This window comes from Globicephala melas, chromosome 16 (assembly GCF_963455315.2).
Source record: "Globicephala melas chromosome 16, mGloMel1.2, whole genome shotgun sequence".
In the NCBI taxonomy this organism is placed as follows: domain Eukaryota; kingdom Metazoa; phylum Chordata; class Mammalia; order Artiodactyla; family Delphinidae; genus Globicephala; species Globicephala melas.
In genome coordinates, this window is record NC_083329.1 from 43700720 (window position 1) to 43715269 (window position 14550).

At 32.2% G+C, this 14550-nt stretch overlaps 2 protein-coding genes across 4 annotated transcripts in view; one reads left to right on the forward strand and one right to left on the reverse strand.

Annotated features, from left to right (window-relative positions):
- Positions 1-232: 232 nt before the first annotated feature.
- Positions 233-14550, reverse strand: part of IPMK (inositol polyphosphate multikinase) — a 41844-nt gene continuing 27526 nt past the window's right edge. For all 3 annotated transcript variants that reach the window (XM_030844085.3, XM_060286411.2, XM_030844084.3), the window contains exons 5-6: positions 6710-6791; positions 233-5471 (exon numbers count right to left, since the gene is read on the reverse strand). In XM_030844085.3, coding sequence (XP_030699945.1) covers positions 4849-5471; positions 6710-6791 — 705 coding nt within the window. In that variant the 3' untranslated portion in view covers positions 233-4848. The remainder of the gene's footprint in view (positions 5472-6709; positions 6792-14550) is intronic.
- LOC115845836 (small ribosomal subunit protein eS27-like) lies at positions 9879-10177 on the forward strand. Its single transcript, XM_030844092.2, has one exon. It carries the CDS (start codon positions 9879-9881, stop codon positions 10128-10130), a length of 252 nt encoding a protein of 83 aa, XP_030699952.1. The 3' UTR covers positions 10131-10177.

The window sequence follows — 14550 nt, forward strand, 5'->3', positions numbered from 1 at the left end:
AGATTTTAGACTATGATAGAAAAAATAAATATTCAAACAAAATAGTTTACATACTTTTTTCATTTCCAATGCATATGCTTCTTTCCATTAACATCCCGTCTTAATCATCTTTGAATCTCTAATGATCCCTATAGTTTTTGGTATATAACATGTACTCAAATATTTGTTGAATGAACAAGTTATTTTCAAACTACTGTGAGTTTGTTAGCATACTACAATTAATGAAAAAAGCTCCAATGCAAAACATTTTAATAGGCTGTCAAATATACAGTAATTAGAATTATCTAAATATCACTTATATAAAAATCGGTATATCACATTAGATGATTCTATAAAATAAAAACACAAATCACACATTGACAACAACCCCTGCAGTCCAAGAACCCCCCCATCAATAGTACAAATTACAAACACGTTTTTTAAAAAGACATTGTTTAGACATTTAAACCAAAGTAACTTTGACTAAATACATTCATTCATCAAGTACAATAAATTTAGCATAGTCACTAATAACACACAATTTTAGGTGCAATTTCACATGCTTTCATATATCTTCCAGTTCAATTCCCACAGTAAAGTGTCTTTGTGCACACCATATCCATTTATATGCAGGTGCATCATACATCATACTTAAGACTATTTCACTTCATAATTAAACGTGTTAATATATATTGTAAGTGAATACCAGGCCAAAATTTAACCTCAGTGATGACAAATTTAACAATTAAAAATGTTCTTTACAGTATATTCTAATTTGTTTAATTGCATGAGTACTATTTCCTCTTACTAAACACTATCAAAATAAGTAATAAGAATTTAAATATTAACTCCAGAAACATGGAGACTCCAACCTTCTTAAAATATTAACGAGCATTTTAAGTAACAATACAATCATTCTGTAAGTCAAAAAAGTAATTTCATATTCATTGCCAAATTTAAAATACAAATGATTTGAAGATTGAGCCCTAAAATATTTGCAGTAAATTGTAAAGTACAATTTTTAAAATGTGCAGTAATTTGCTTGTGAATATGTAATGGAATGTTTTTCACAGTAATGTTATGTTAAAACACTATTCTACATGAACAGTTTAAGTAAACGTACCTTTACCAGCAAAAGTGAAAAATTAAGACCTTCTAATGCTATCTATAATTATTACCTGAACTCAAATGTCAAATAGAGGTTACAATGCTGCAAAGTATTATTTTTAACCTCTTTAACATATTGTTAGTTGCTTCACCTCAACTCAATTATTACCTTATCTTTACACAAAGTTGAATGCTAGTTAACTTTATTATCTTTAAATAAGCATTTCTCCATATCTCTATTTTAATTTAGCCCCCAACCTACCCCAATCTAGAGAGAATGCTGGAAACGGTAAGGGCTTTGTCTGATTGCATCACAACTATATTCAGGGGTTAAAAATGTCACATTTATATTTTTGAATGAACTAAGATGCCTGGCCTCCATACACAACATGACTTGTTTTCCTAAAGCATGAATAGACAATTGCAACCTCTTTACATGACCAAATTGACTTTTTTTAATTGAAGTCTAGGCTATGAAGACATTACAGGATGTAATGGAAGGATAACCAAGGCTACAAATATATCAAATCAAGGTTAAAGGCACTGGATAAGGAAGATTATTACAAAGCATTGTAAACAATTTTTAAAGCAAATCAAGTTTTAAAGTATCAAATGCCAAACTACTAAGAGCAAATGGTACTAAACTGATGACAATGCTTTAAAATAGTGGACAAAATTTCTGTAATTTCACAAATAAAATTCTTTCATTGTTCTACCATTTTCTTTCATCCTACATAATCTTTAATATTCCAAGTCCTAGAAACAAATATGTTTCCAGTTGCATGAAACAAGAAAATGGCAACTGAGATATCTCTGAAAATTAATTCTACCTTCTCAAGTTACATTATTAATTTGATGTGTATACGGTATAGAGATATGAAGAACATCATCTTGGAAATCATAAAATAGTAAATTATACTCAATTAAAATCATAAGAAAAGATCTTATTCAGTTGAACACAATCTAAAGCCCCACAACAGCAAATTGTAGTGTAAAGAGGCATAGTAAGTACAATTTCCAGACACATAAAACAAATAACGAATACTGAGTTGAAAACACCACATGCTCCATGTTACAGTCATTTAATACACACATTTTCACAACTGTTTCTTGAAAAACTATTCAGATAAAATATTTAGCATTTATTATCAATTTTAATTTATTTGAATCTATGTAACTTCATCCATATTAAAATATCAATTAATGTAAATACTTTATTATAAAACTATTGTACAATTTAAATTTTTATTAGAGAAATGTATTATTCACTATCCACAATTTCTTAAAGTCCTTTTCATGAGTGCATTCCATAAGAAATACACTAAAATCATTTATATTTCCTAGGGGGAAAACACTACAGTAATCCTATTAACCCAAACTATATCCTTATTATTATTTCTTGAACATTTAAATGTTTAAATATGCTTGGTGAATAGTGATCATTCATCCCCACAGTGGTAAATTTTAGCATAATGTTAAATGACTGGACTAGACAGTAAAATAGTCACATGTAGATAACACAAATAGATGCTTGTTGTTACATGTAAGCTTACTTATAAAGTAACATAAAATGGGCATTGGATAACAGTGAAAAAAATGTAAACAAACAGAATTAAATGTGAATCTCTTCCCTGAAGAACAAAAGATAAAAGTGTTTCTTGTTTTATTAAAACAAAACATTATCTACTGTATCAAAAAGGTAAGACACTGATTATACAAAACTAAATTTCCAAATATGGATAAAGAAAATATGGAACTGATTCACACTTTATTGAGCTAAAATGCACAAAAAATCTGATAATAATTAAATTTATTAAATTCATTGTACATATAGGTTGATACCACCCCATACAAAAAAAAAGTCTCTTGTTTTGTTAAGATTCAAAATAGTGTTTAAATTATATGAGCTTAAGATTTATTGAACCACTATCCAAATAACAACAACAACAAAAGTCTACACTGTGGGACAAAAAGAGTAAAACTAAAAAATTTCTGTTAACTATGACTTGAACTTCATCCCCACAAAAAAAGCTACGGCAATACCCATTTAGGCAGCAGAGAAAAATATGAAGTCCTTATGGAAAATACCTACACTGACTCTAAATAAAAAATTTTAAATAATCAAATTTTGCTATAACAAATGCATATGAATTTTAAAGGTATTCAGGCCTAATAAATTTACTAAGCACAGAATCCATAGGGCATCTGTTACTTTTTTTGTGCTCAGATACTTGCAAAAGTACACTCAGAGAGGGTTGGGAAGGTGAGATAAACATAAAATTGTGATACTTTCCTTCACACTAAAAGAAGGCCCTTGAATTTAAAAGTTTAATTTGCAATTTTGGGAGGAAAACAGTCTAACAGTTCACAAGTCTAAAACAATTTCCAGGAATATGGCAGAACTGTTAACTACTTAGATGTTTTATTAGTGAATCAAAGTGCAAGTAATGAAAACATAAACATTTAACATATTTGCAAATTTAATTTCAAAGTTCTGAATGTTTCCAATAACAAATAACTAGTTATTTTTTAAAAGGGGTGGATGTGAAACAGAGATAATACTTACAAATCTAATTTTTCCAAGAAAAATAGTACTGCCCCCCCTTCCATGAAGTTAAATTATAATTTCTCTCTTGAATATGATATACAACTGTTTTAAGTAAGAATGAAACAGAAGCATAAATTTAGACATGTACCAAACTCTGTATGACGTACTAATATACACACAGTATTTTTGATAACACTCACAATACTGGATGTTGTCCTTCACTGCTTATTAGAATTCTGAGAAACACTTTTTAGCAACATATATTCATACCACTGCTTAACTAAATGGGGACATATAAATACATGAATTGTAAAAGAAAAAAACTCTTAAAAGTTATTTAAAGGAGAAATAAGAAGAAGAGTTTCAATCATCCACCTTTTTGAAGTTGCAGTAAAAGGTATTATATGGTTTATAATACTTGTCACAATGTAGTAAAATTCCAATTTTCCCATAAAGATTTTAAAAGAAAAACATTTTGTTCCTTGCAAATAACTTCTCTCTTCCCTAACCTTGGCAAGACTAATTATTAGTGCCCTTAATGTCAAGACTTTTGTTGTTGTTGTTGTCCATTTCAATGATCTTTTTCAAGAAGTATTTTGAAATATGTATATAAATGGAAATTAAAGTGAAAATCTGCTTTTGGAATACAATGATTCTAAACCATTTTACTTCTAAGAAGCACCTTTTGATATGCTGGTCTGAACTTTTAATATAAAACCGAAACAGTACTTATTTCTGTAGAATTTTCTCCAGTTTTAATAACTTCATACATAGCAATACTAAGGATATCAACCTGTGCTTTCTAGATTTTTGAAAGTGTTCTAATAATGTAATGAGTTTAGATATGGCTCATTGTTAAGGATGGGTGGACAGAGATTTCACAATAAATTGGCTACAGAAAGCTAACTAAACTTGTAATGACTGAATAATGGTTTGCATTTTGCTTAAGCCAAATAGATGTTTAAGCCACGTACCACCACATTCCCTGCTTAACATTCCTAAGTTTCTTTATTCTTTATAGTTTTCTAAAGAACAAATAATTAGTTTTCCTGAGTAAGATTATAAAAAAGTTAACCCTTCTACCAAAAGTATAAAGACAAATAAAATGTAGACTCACAATACAAATTTTTTACACAGCATTACAAGTGCAGAGTTATTAACTGCTGCTCTTCATTATGATTGCCTCACCCCTTTAAAAGATTGCAGCAAAGGATTCAATTGTCTAAAATACTCTGCAGTACAGTAATTAAATGCTTTAGCCCATAAACATATCCCTCATCTACTGTGTTGCTAGGGAACACATGAGCAAAGTCTATCATTCGCACTTCTACTTCCGCAATCTCTTGACAACCAGTGGGAAGATGGTAGAAGACTTTTTCCAGTTGGGAAAGTACGTTTCCGTTTAAATGTTCCTGTGACATGCTTTTCCACCCATTGTCTTGCTCTATATTTTCAACTTTCAACGAAGTCTGACTGTGATGCTTTTTTGAATACATTTTTCTGTGGCGAGCATACATTTTGGACAAGCTTTTGCCCACTGAAGCCTCTATTTTTCCATTCGCTGTGGAACTTAACACATGAAAGTTATTATTGTACTCTAGTACATCTGTGTCTGAGAGCTGTCCTTTGGACAAAAACTTTTCTGCTAAAGTTCTGTCATTCAATTTTGCAGTAGTTGGCTGAGATGAACCTTCATAAACAAACAGTAATGAACTTGCATAAAAGTTAAGCTGCTTCTGGCTTTTAAACCACTGCAGAATATTCTCAATCTTCTGAATACTGGCAGCAATAGCATCTTTTCTTAAGCAGAATCCATTATGAAAAAAACGGGAGACTCCTATAAAAAGGAAAATACTAGCATTATATTGAAATTATGAAATAACTATCACTTGGGAAGTAATCTCATCTTAGATACAATTCTTTAATTTTCTCCCATCAGCCCCTGCAATTAAGTGAACAGATAAGAATTCTAGTCAAACACAAAGTCTTGGAACTCAACTTAATTTCTGGTGAAGATGTTCTTGCTAGAAAACATATAAATGACACATATGTAACATGAAATACCTTATTTAGACAAAAAGTTTACTACAGGTAGACTGCTAGTTTAGTGCTCTCTCTATACATTCTCTTAAGGAACAGGATTCCAAGATTTGCTTCATTTGCTATGAGGAATTTTACAGTAAGATTACATATTTGTTAGAATCACATTCAAGAACTAATCTAGAACCTTGAGTCAAATCATAACCATTTTTAATGATGTCAACAGCCCGTTACCAAAATACCAAACCATAACTGTACTTAATTTATGTTCTCGAAAATATTTATTAAATCAGTCTTTTCACAAAAGTTGAGCTCACTTTGGGGACTAGTACTACTCCAAGTTGAGTATGTTATTCAAAATTGAGACGTTTACATGTTTTAACCTATCAGATTAGGCCTCTTATAAAATTATTTATGCATATTTTATCATATTGGGGAATTTATGGATACATGTAATTAAATTTTGCTGTTCCCCTACTTCGGGACAGAAACTGCTAAAAAATAGTCATATTAGCCTGAGAAATATTTTAATAAAGAGCCAATCTGGGGATTTCCCTGGCAATCCAGTGGTTAGGGCTCCATGCTTCCACTGCAGGGGACATGGGTTTGATTCCTGGTCAGGGAAATAAGATCCCACAATCTGTACAGCATGGCCAAAAACAACAGCCAATCTGAATATTAGCTTGCTATTGGTTAAGTATACCAAGGCAAATACTAATTGTTAAGGGCACACTATAGATGATTATTTTGTATACATAAAATAAAAATTCTTCAAACTATTTACATCACTCTTAAGTTCTGCCCCATCTTGGATAGAGCTAATAATAAACTTTAAAAGAATATTATTTCTGGAAATCTGTGCTATCACTGCTTTTATAATATCTTGGCCATAAATATTTTAGAAGCATATATGTTAAGACTTTATTGTGAACTGAATCATTATACCAAAGGAGAATTAAAACTGAAATCACTTTAGAATTATTTTGATAACTGTGTAGTAATAAAAGCAGTAAAGCATGGTTTTTCAATCCTTACCATCCTTTAGAGTTTCTTTTGTTAAGCTTCTTCCATAGTGCTGGTTTTGTGTCTCATAGCTATCAGAATGAACATGATAAACCTGTCAGAAAAAAGCACTGAATATTAAACACTAATACTCCTTGACCCAGGGCTGGGAGTGAGGAGCAGTGGACGGAATCCCAGCAATGCAAGGATGGTTAAAGATGGGAAGATGTACCCATATAATTCATTCTAATGGAGTTAAGATGAAAAAAAAAAATCATATTGTCTTATCATGCTGAAAAGGCATTTAGCAAATTTACATTCACTATCAATGAAAACTCTTTAAAAAGACAGATGAGTACTTCCAATATGAAAAGAATTATCCATCTCAATCCACCAAAAGTTAGCCTCAAGTTTAAAGTAGAAATAAGGAAGCATCTGTCCTAAAATACAAGAAACTTCCACAAAAAGTACTTTACCACAATGTGTTTTATCATCATTATTACCTAATATTGTTCTGGAGTTTCTAGCAAATGCAAATAGATAAGAGAAAGAAATAAGAGGCATAATAATTTGAAAAGGCGGCAACAAAAATATTACTCTTTGTAGATAATGGTTGTATATTGGAAAATCAATTTAAAAACTAACAAAAACAATAAAAACTTGAAATGGTGACAGTACAAATTAGTAAACAGAAAATAAGCTTTCATATATACAAACAACTGGCTAGAAATGTAATGAAAGACCCTACTTACAAATCAAATAAAAAAGAAATAAAACATAGGAATAAACTAAAAAAGCCTAAGATCTATATAAAGACATCTTTAAAACACCCCTAAGATATACACATAAACACATACCCATGTTCTCAGAAAGGAAGATTCAACATCATAAAAGATATAATTAATCTAGAAGTAAAATCAGATTATAATAAAACACCAACAATTATTTTAATCATATAAGCTAATTTTAAAGTTCATATAGAAAATCAAGAATTGCTAAGGAAAATCCAAATAAGATCAGTAAGGAGGGACTAACCTTGCCATCCTACTAGATATTAAAACATATTTTATTTATACTTTTTCCAACTTTATTGAGGAATAAATTACAAGTATAATTGTATATACTTAAAGTATACAATGTGATTATTTGATATACATATACATTGTGGAATGATTACTAAGATCAAGAAAATAAACACATGCATCATCTCATACAGTTAACTCATTTTTAGAGTATGTATGCAGTGTATGTATGCAGTGAGAATGCTTAAAACCTACTCTCAGCCAATTTCAAGTATACAATATCATATTAACTATAGTCACCATAGTTATGTATGTATGTATGCAGTGAGAATGCTTAAAACCTACTCTCAGCCAATTTCAAGTATACAATATCATATTAACTATAGTCACCATGCTATACATTAGTTCCTCAGAACTTATTCATCTTATAACTGAAAGTTTGTACCCTCTGACCTACATCTCCCCATTTCCCCCTTCCCTAAATCCCTGGAAACCCCCATTCTATTCTGTTTCTATGAGATCAGCTTTGTCTTTTGGGTTTCTTTTTTTGACTCCACGTATAAGTGCTACCACACAGTATCTGTCTTTCTTTGGCTGGCTTATTGCATTTAGCACAATGCCCTCTGGTTTCATCCATATTTCCTTCTTTCTCATGGCTGAATGACATTCCATTGTTTAAAGAGGCACATCTTCTTTATCCATTTATCTGTAGACAAACACTTAGGTTGTTTCCATATCTTGGCTATCGTGAATATTGCTGCAATGAACATAGGAGTGCAGATATCTCTTTGGGATAGTAATTCCATTAAAACATACTTTAAAGTCAAAAACATGAGAAGCTTGTATGTGATAATGGTATTTTAAACCAGTAGAAAAAGATGGATTATTATTAAATGGTGTTAGTATGATTAACTAGTGATCTGGAAAAAATAGGTTGTATTTATAACTTATACCAGGATAAATTCCAAATACATCAAAGATCAAAATGAGCAAAATAAAATGCCTCCCCACCCCAAGATAGAAGAATCCTTGAATAACTAATAACTAGGGAAGGCATTTCCAACTAAAACTCAAAAATTTCTACCACATACAATATGTTTTTTAAAATGTTCATAGTGTTTTTGCCATTCAGAAATTGAAAGACAAACAGAGAAAAGGTATTTGAAATTTATATGATGAACAAAGGGCATGTTTACTCTTATGGGAAAATGAACAACATATCTGAAGAGTTCACTGAAATCAAACAGCTCTTAAACATACCAGGAACACAGCCTACCCCAAAATTGTGGCAACCAAAAATGCCTCCAGACACTGCCAAATGACTCCCTGGGGAATAAAACTGCCCCTGGTTCAAAACCACTGCTCTAGATATCAGGCAGACTGCCAATATCTACCACAATTATAAACGCATACAAGCTCAGCAATTCCCCTCTAGGAGCTTATCCCATAAATACCCTAGCACACTGGTGGAATGAGGTAGATCTCCGGTTAGTCATTTGTAACATTACTTGTAAGAGCAAAAGACTGGAAACAAGTCAAAGGATCCATCAAAGTAAAATGGTTAAACTATAATACTGTGCCACTATGGAAAAATCTTCATGATATGTTAAACAAAAAAAAAAAAGGCAAGATACAGAACAGTGTTCAAAGTAGGTAGGTTTTGCAATAAAGGAATACATATATGCAGCATTTACTTGTATATGTTTAAAATACTTCTGGAAGGATACACTGGAGAAAAAAATCACTATAATATAGTATCCTGTGTGCAAAGTGACTTCTCACTGTATATATTTCTATACTTTTTGGAGTTTGAGCCATATAACAATGTAGCTCATCAAATTTTAATTAAATATTTTTAAGAAGCATTAAGAATACATTGCTTTAGGGACTTCCCTGCTGGTCCACGTACTCCCATGCAGGCGACCCGAATTTGATCCCTGGTCAGGGAATTAGATCCCACATGCCACAACTAAAGATCCCATGTGTGCCACAACTCAGACCCGGCAAAGCCAAATAAATAAATAAATATTTAAAAAAAGAAGAAAAAGAATACACTGCTTTAGAAACTGATATTTTATAACTTTCAGTCTGATATGGCTAATTACCATCTATCTCAAATGCTTCACTTTATTCAAAAAGTTAAATTAGCTTTCCGACAGTGACGACCTCCCCACGAGAACATGCCTCTAGCAAAGGATCTCCTTCATCCCTCTCCAGAAGAGGAGAAGAGGAAACACAAGAAGTGCCTGATGCAGAGCCCCAATTCCTATTTCATGGATGTGAAATGCCCAGGATGCTATAAAATCACCACCGTCTTTAGCCATGCACAAACAGTAGTTTTGTGTGTTGGCTGCTCTACCATCCTCTGCCAGCCTACAGGAGGAAAAGCAAGGCTTACAGAAGGGTGCTCTTTCAGATGGAAGCAGCACTAAAAGCCCCTGGAATCAAGATGAATGGGAAACCATCCCAATAAACACATTTTAGATAAAAAAAAGTTAAATTAGAACCATGTTCTTACACCCACTTACAGCCTATTAAAGAAAGATAATTTATCTTGAACAAAGTGTTACTATGAATAGAAGAAAGCATTTCATAAATACCAAAATTACATTTGACTACAAGAAAAACTATTTTTATAAGAACAGTTAATCATAACCAAAATGTGTTTAAAAAAATATACTCATGTTCTCTATGCACAGAAATATGTGTAAAAGAGGATTTTCAAAGTGACAGAGGTATTAACTAATGCTATGTGGCAATCATACGGCAATATACAAATGTAACAAATCAATATGTTGTACAACTCAAAGACAATGTTATATATCATTTATGTTGCAATAAAAAAGGATGAAATTGAGAAATTAATAATCTGAGGAAATATATTAAATAGACACAAAAAACAAGTGAGAAGAATTTTCAAATACCCGGTCATGTAAACTAAAAACTAGGAAATGTACCAAAAAAGAGGATTCTCAAAATTGTCACCATTCTACTATTCAGGGATGTATTTTCTAAGCTAAGTTAGATTTCACATATGAAAAATCTAAATTTCACAAATAGACTAAAGCTAATCAGTTTCAGTAGGACTCCTTTATTGATATTCTCTCTTCCTTTATTTACTTATTTTTATTTATTCATTTATTTTTTTATTGAAGTATAGTTGATTTACAATGCTGTATTAATTTCAGGCATCTCTATTTACTTCTACTTTACTAGTTAAAGCTAGAATATAAAGAGGTCTGAGAATTTCTTCACTCTACCAGTCCAGTCTTGGTCAATCACAAAGATATCTGTAAATCAAAAGTTACAGGGCTTCCCTGGTGGCGCAGTGGTTGAGAGTCTGCCTGCGACGCGGGTTCGTGCCCCGGTCTGGGAAGATCCCACCTGCCGCGGAGCGGCTGGGCCCGTGAGCCATGACCACTGGGCCTGCGCGTCCGGGGCCTGTGCTCCACAACGGGAGAGGCCACAGCAGTGAGAGGCCCGCGTACCGCAAAAAAAAAAAAAAGTTACAGTACCACCTTGAAAATATTTTTAACGGAATGGTAAGCTGGAAGACATGAGTAGGACAGAATAACAAGCAAAAAAAGGCTCCAGCACTTCCTGGATCATATAAGTTGCTTATTTTACAGGAACTCATGTCAGGAGCAAACCAATTCAAATATCTTTAGCAAAACACATTTCCTATTAACTCAAATCCTATTAATGGAAAAAAGGAATTTGAAGGGTTACTGTTATCCACTATTATAGAGGAAAAAAAGGTATACAAAAAAAGAGTCCGATTTTTAGACAATGTGATAACTAAAGATAAAAAGAGAAGAATCTTTTCCCCCAGTAATTAGGAATCAGTGATTAAGAAACGTGACTTCTCTCTTAAGTGCAAATATTTCTTTGTCAAAAATTTAAGTTATTGCCAAAAATATACTGGAACATCCAAAATTAAATCATCTAAAATCTTGAATCACAAGTTTTAAAGAACTTTCAGGTAAATTTCTACAAACTGTATTTCAATTACCTGTGGTTAATAAATATAATAAACCCCTACAGTTATATAGCATGTGTTTTCCGAGTCAATACAAAACTGGAAAATTAAACAACCATTCAAATAGTTAACCCAAAAGGATGCTATGTCAAAAAGCCAGGAAGTCCCAAAGCAAGCTGCTGATATATTAACTTCTACAGTTTGATACTCTAAGCTAAAATACACCCCACCTTCCTACATATAGTATGCTCTAGTCACCTTACATAAACTCCTATTTCACAATATGCTCTGCTTCTTGGTTTTCTACCTATTATTTTCCCCATTGCCAGTTCAAAATACCACCTTTTCCAAAGGCACTCTATACTCCTCTTTTTGTGACTCCCTTGTTCTTATAGTTCCTATTCAGTTTCTCTCTCTTTTCTTACACATATCTTAATAAATCTTGTTATTAAATCAAAGTGAGTCTTATCATCTACACCATCTTGGGATCAAGGAAATAACAGTATAATTGCTGACAGTCATTTAAAAATAAGGAATTCCTAAACTGGCATGTTCTTCTACCCACCAAACCTCTTCCTACTACTGGTTAAACATAACAGAAAAGTATGTTAAAACTGATATATTTGATAAATTTCAGTCTATTCAGTTATATTAAGGGTTGTTTTTGGTTTTTTTTTTTTTTTTTTTAATTTAAAGGCAGGACTGTCTTGAAGGAGAATTTTTTAAATTTGGAACATTCATTCTAAAATTATTCAAGTCTATCTTTATTATTAGTCTACAAACCCACTGTGATTAAAAAGTTTAAAGAATTTACCACCTACTAAAGAAATGACTATTTGAAAAAAATCCTAACATAACTACTACTAAATTCAAGGTATGTCTCCCAATTTTAACATTCTAGAATAACATAATTAAATTTATATTCACATTCTCATTTATTATTTCACACTTCAATCATATCCTTTCTAAGATAAGTAAACAATATGTAATTATAAACTGCTAACTACTATATAAAGGAAGCCATGAAAACAAATAGGGGAACCCAAATTGACCTACAGATCCAAAACTATTCCTTACACCAAAATCCCAGCCGACACTTCTTTGCAGAAATGACGAGTTGATTCTAAAATTCGCGTGGAAGTTGAAGGGACCCAGAACAGCCAAAACAATCTTGGAAAAGAAGAACAAAGTTGGAAGTCTAACAATTCCTGGTTTCAAAACTTACTCCAAAGCTACACTAATCAAGACAGTGTAATTCTTGGGAGTTCCTTGGCGGTCCAGTGGTTAGGACTAAGTGCTTTCACTGTCGTGGGCCTGGGTTCAACACCTGGTCAGGGAACTAAGATCCCGCAAGCTGCACGGCACAGCCAATTAAAAAAAAAAAAAAGACAGTGTGGTTCTGAGAAAATAACTGCAAATCATATATCTGATAAGGCGTTAATATTCCAAATATATAAAGAAGTCAGACAATTTGATGGGACAATTTTTTGATTCAAAAATGGACAGAGGAACTGAATAGATATTTTGCCAAAGACAACATTCAAATGGCCAACAGGAACATCAGAAGGTGCTCAACATCACTAATCATCAGGGAAATGCAAATCAAAATCACAAGATACACTTCACACCTGTTAGAATGGTTATCATCAAAAAGACAACAAATAACAAGTGTTGGTGAGAATATAGAGAAAAGGCAACACTTGAGTACTATTGGTAGGAATGTAAACTGGTGCAGCCACTATGGAAAACAGTATGAAAGCTCCTCAAAAACTTAAAAATAGAACTACCATTATGATCCAGCAATTCTACTTCTGGGTATACACCCAAGAAAAAGAAAATAGGATATCATGGTGCTATATGCACTCCCTGTTCATTGCAGCATTATTCACAATAGCCAAGATATGGAAACAACCTAAGTGTACATCAATGAATGAACGGATAAAGACGTGGTGTGTACACACATACCTCGTTTTACTGCACTTCAGATACTGTGTTTTTCACAAATTGAAGGTTTATGGCAAGCCTCCATTGAACAAGTCTATCAGCACCATTTTTCCAACAGCATTTGCTCAGTTCATGTCTCTGTGTCACATCTGGTAATTCTCGCAATATTTCAAACTTTTTCATTATTATTATATTGTTATGTTATGTGATCAGTGAATTTTGATGTTACCATTATAATTGTTTTGGCACTTTTTTAGCAATAAAGTATTTTTAAATTAAGGTATGCCCATTGTTTGTTTAGACATAATGCTATTGCATACTTAACAGATTACAGTATAGTGTAAACATAACTTTTATATGCATTGGGAAACCAAAAAATTCTTGTGACTTGTTTTATTGTGATATCTGCTTTATTGCAGTGGTCTGGAGCTGAACCCACAATACCTCCAAGGTACGCCTGTAAATAAACAATGTAATACTATTCAGTCATGAAAAAGAAGGCAATCTGCCATTTGCAACAACATAGATGGACCTTAAGGGCATTACGCTAAGTGAAATAAGCCAGATAGAGAAAGACAAATACTGCACAGCATCACTTATACATGGAATCCAAAAAAACAAACCAAACTTATAGAGAGAGTAGAAAGTGGTTACTAAGGTCTGGGAGGAGGTGGGGGAAATAGGAAGAGGTTGGTATTCATCACTCAGTTATAAGATGAATAAAGTCTGAGGATCTAATGTAAAACATGGTGACTAAATTGATAACACTGTATTGCATAACTGAAATTTGCTAAGAGGGTAGAACTTAAATGTTCTCACACACACAAATAAAAGATAAATATGTGAGGTGATGGATATGTTAATTAATTAGATGAGTGAATCCTTTCACAATGTGTATGCATATCAAATCACCACAATGTTTACTTTAA

Coding starts and splice junctions, on each gene's coding strand:
- LOC115845836 (XM_030844092.2), top strand. CDS start 9,879: ATGCCTCTAGCAAAGGATCTCCTTCATCCCTCTCCAGAAGAGGAGAAG.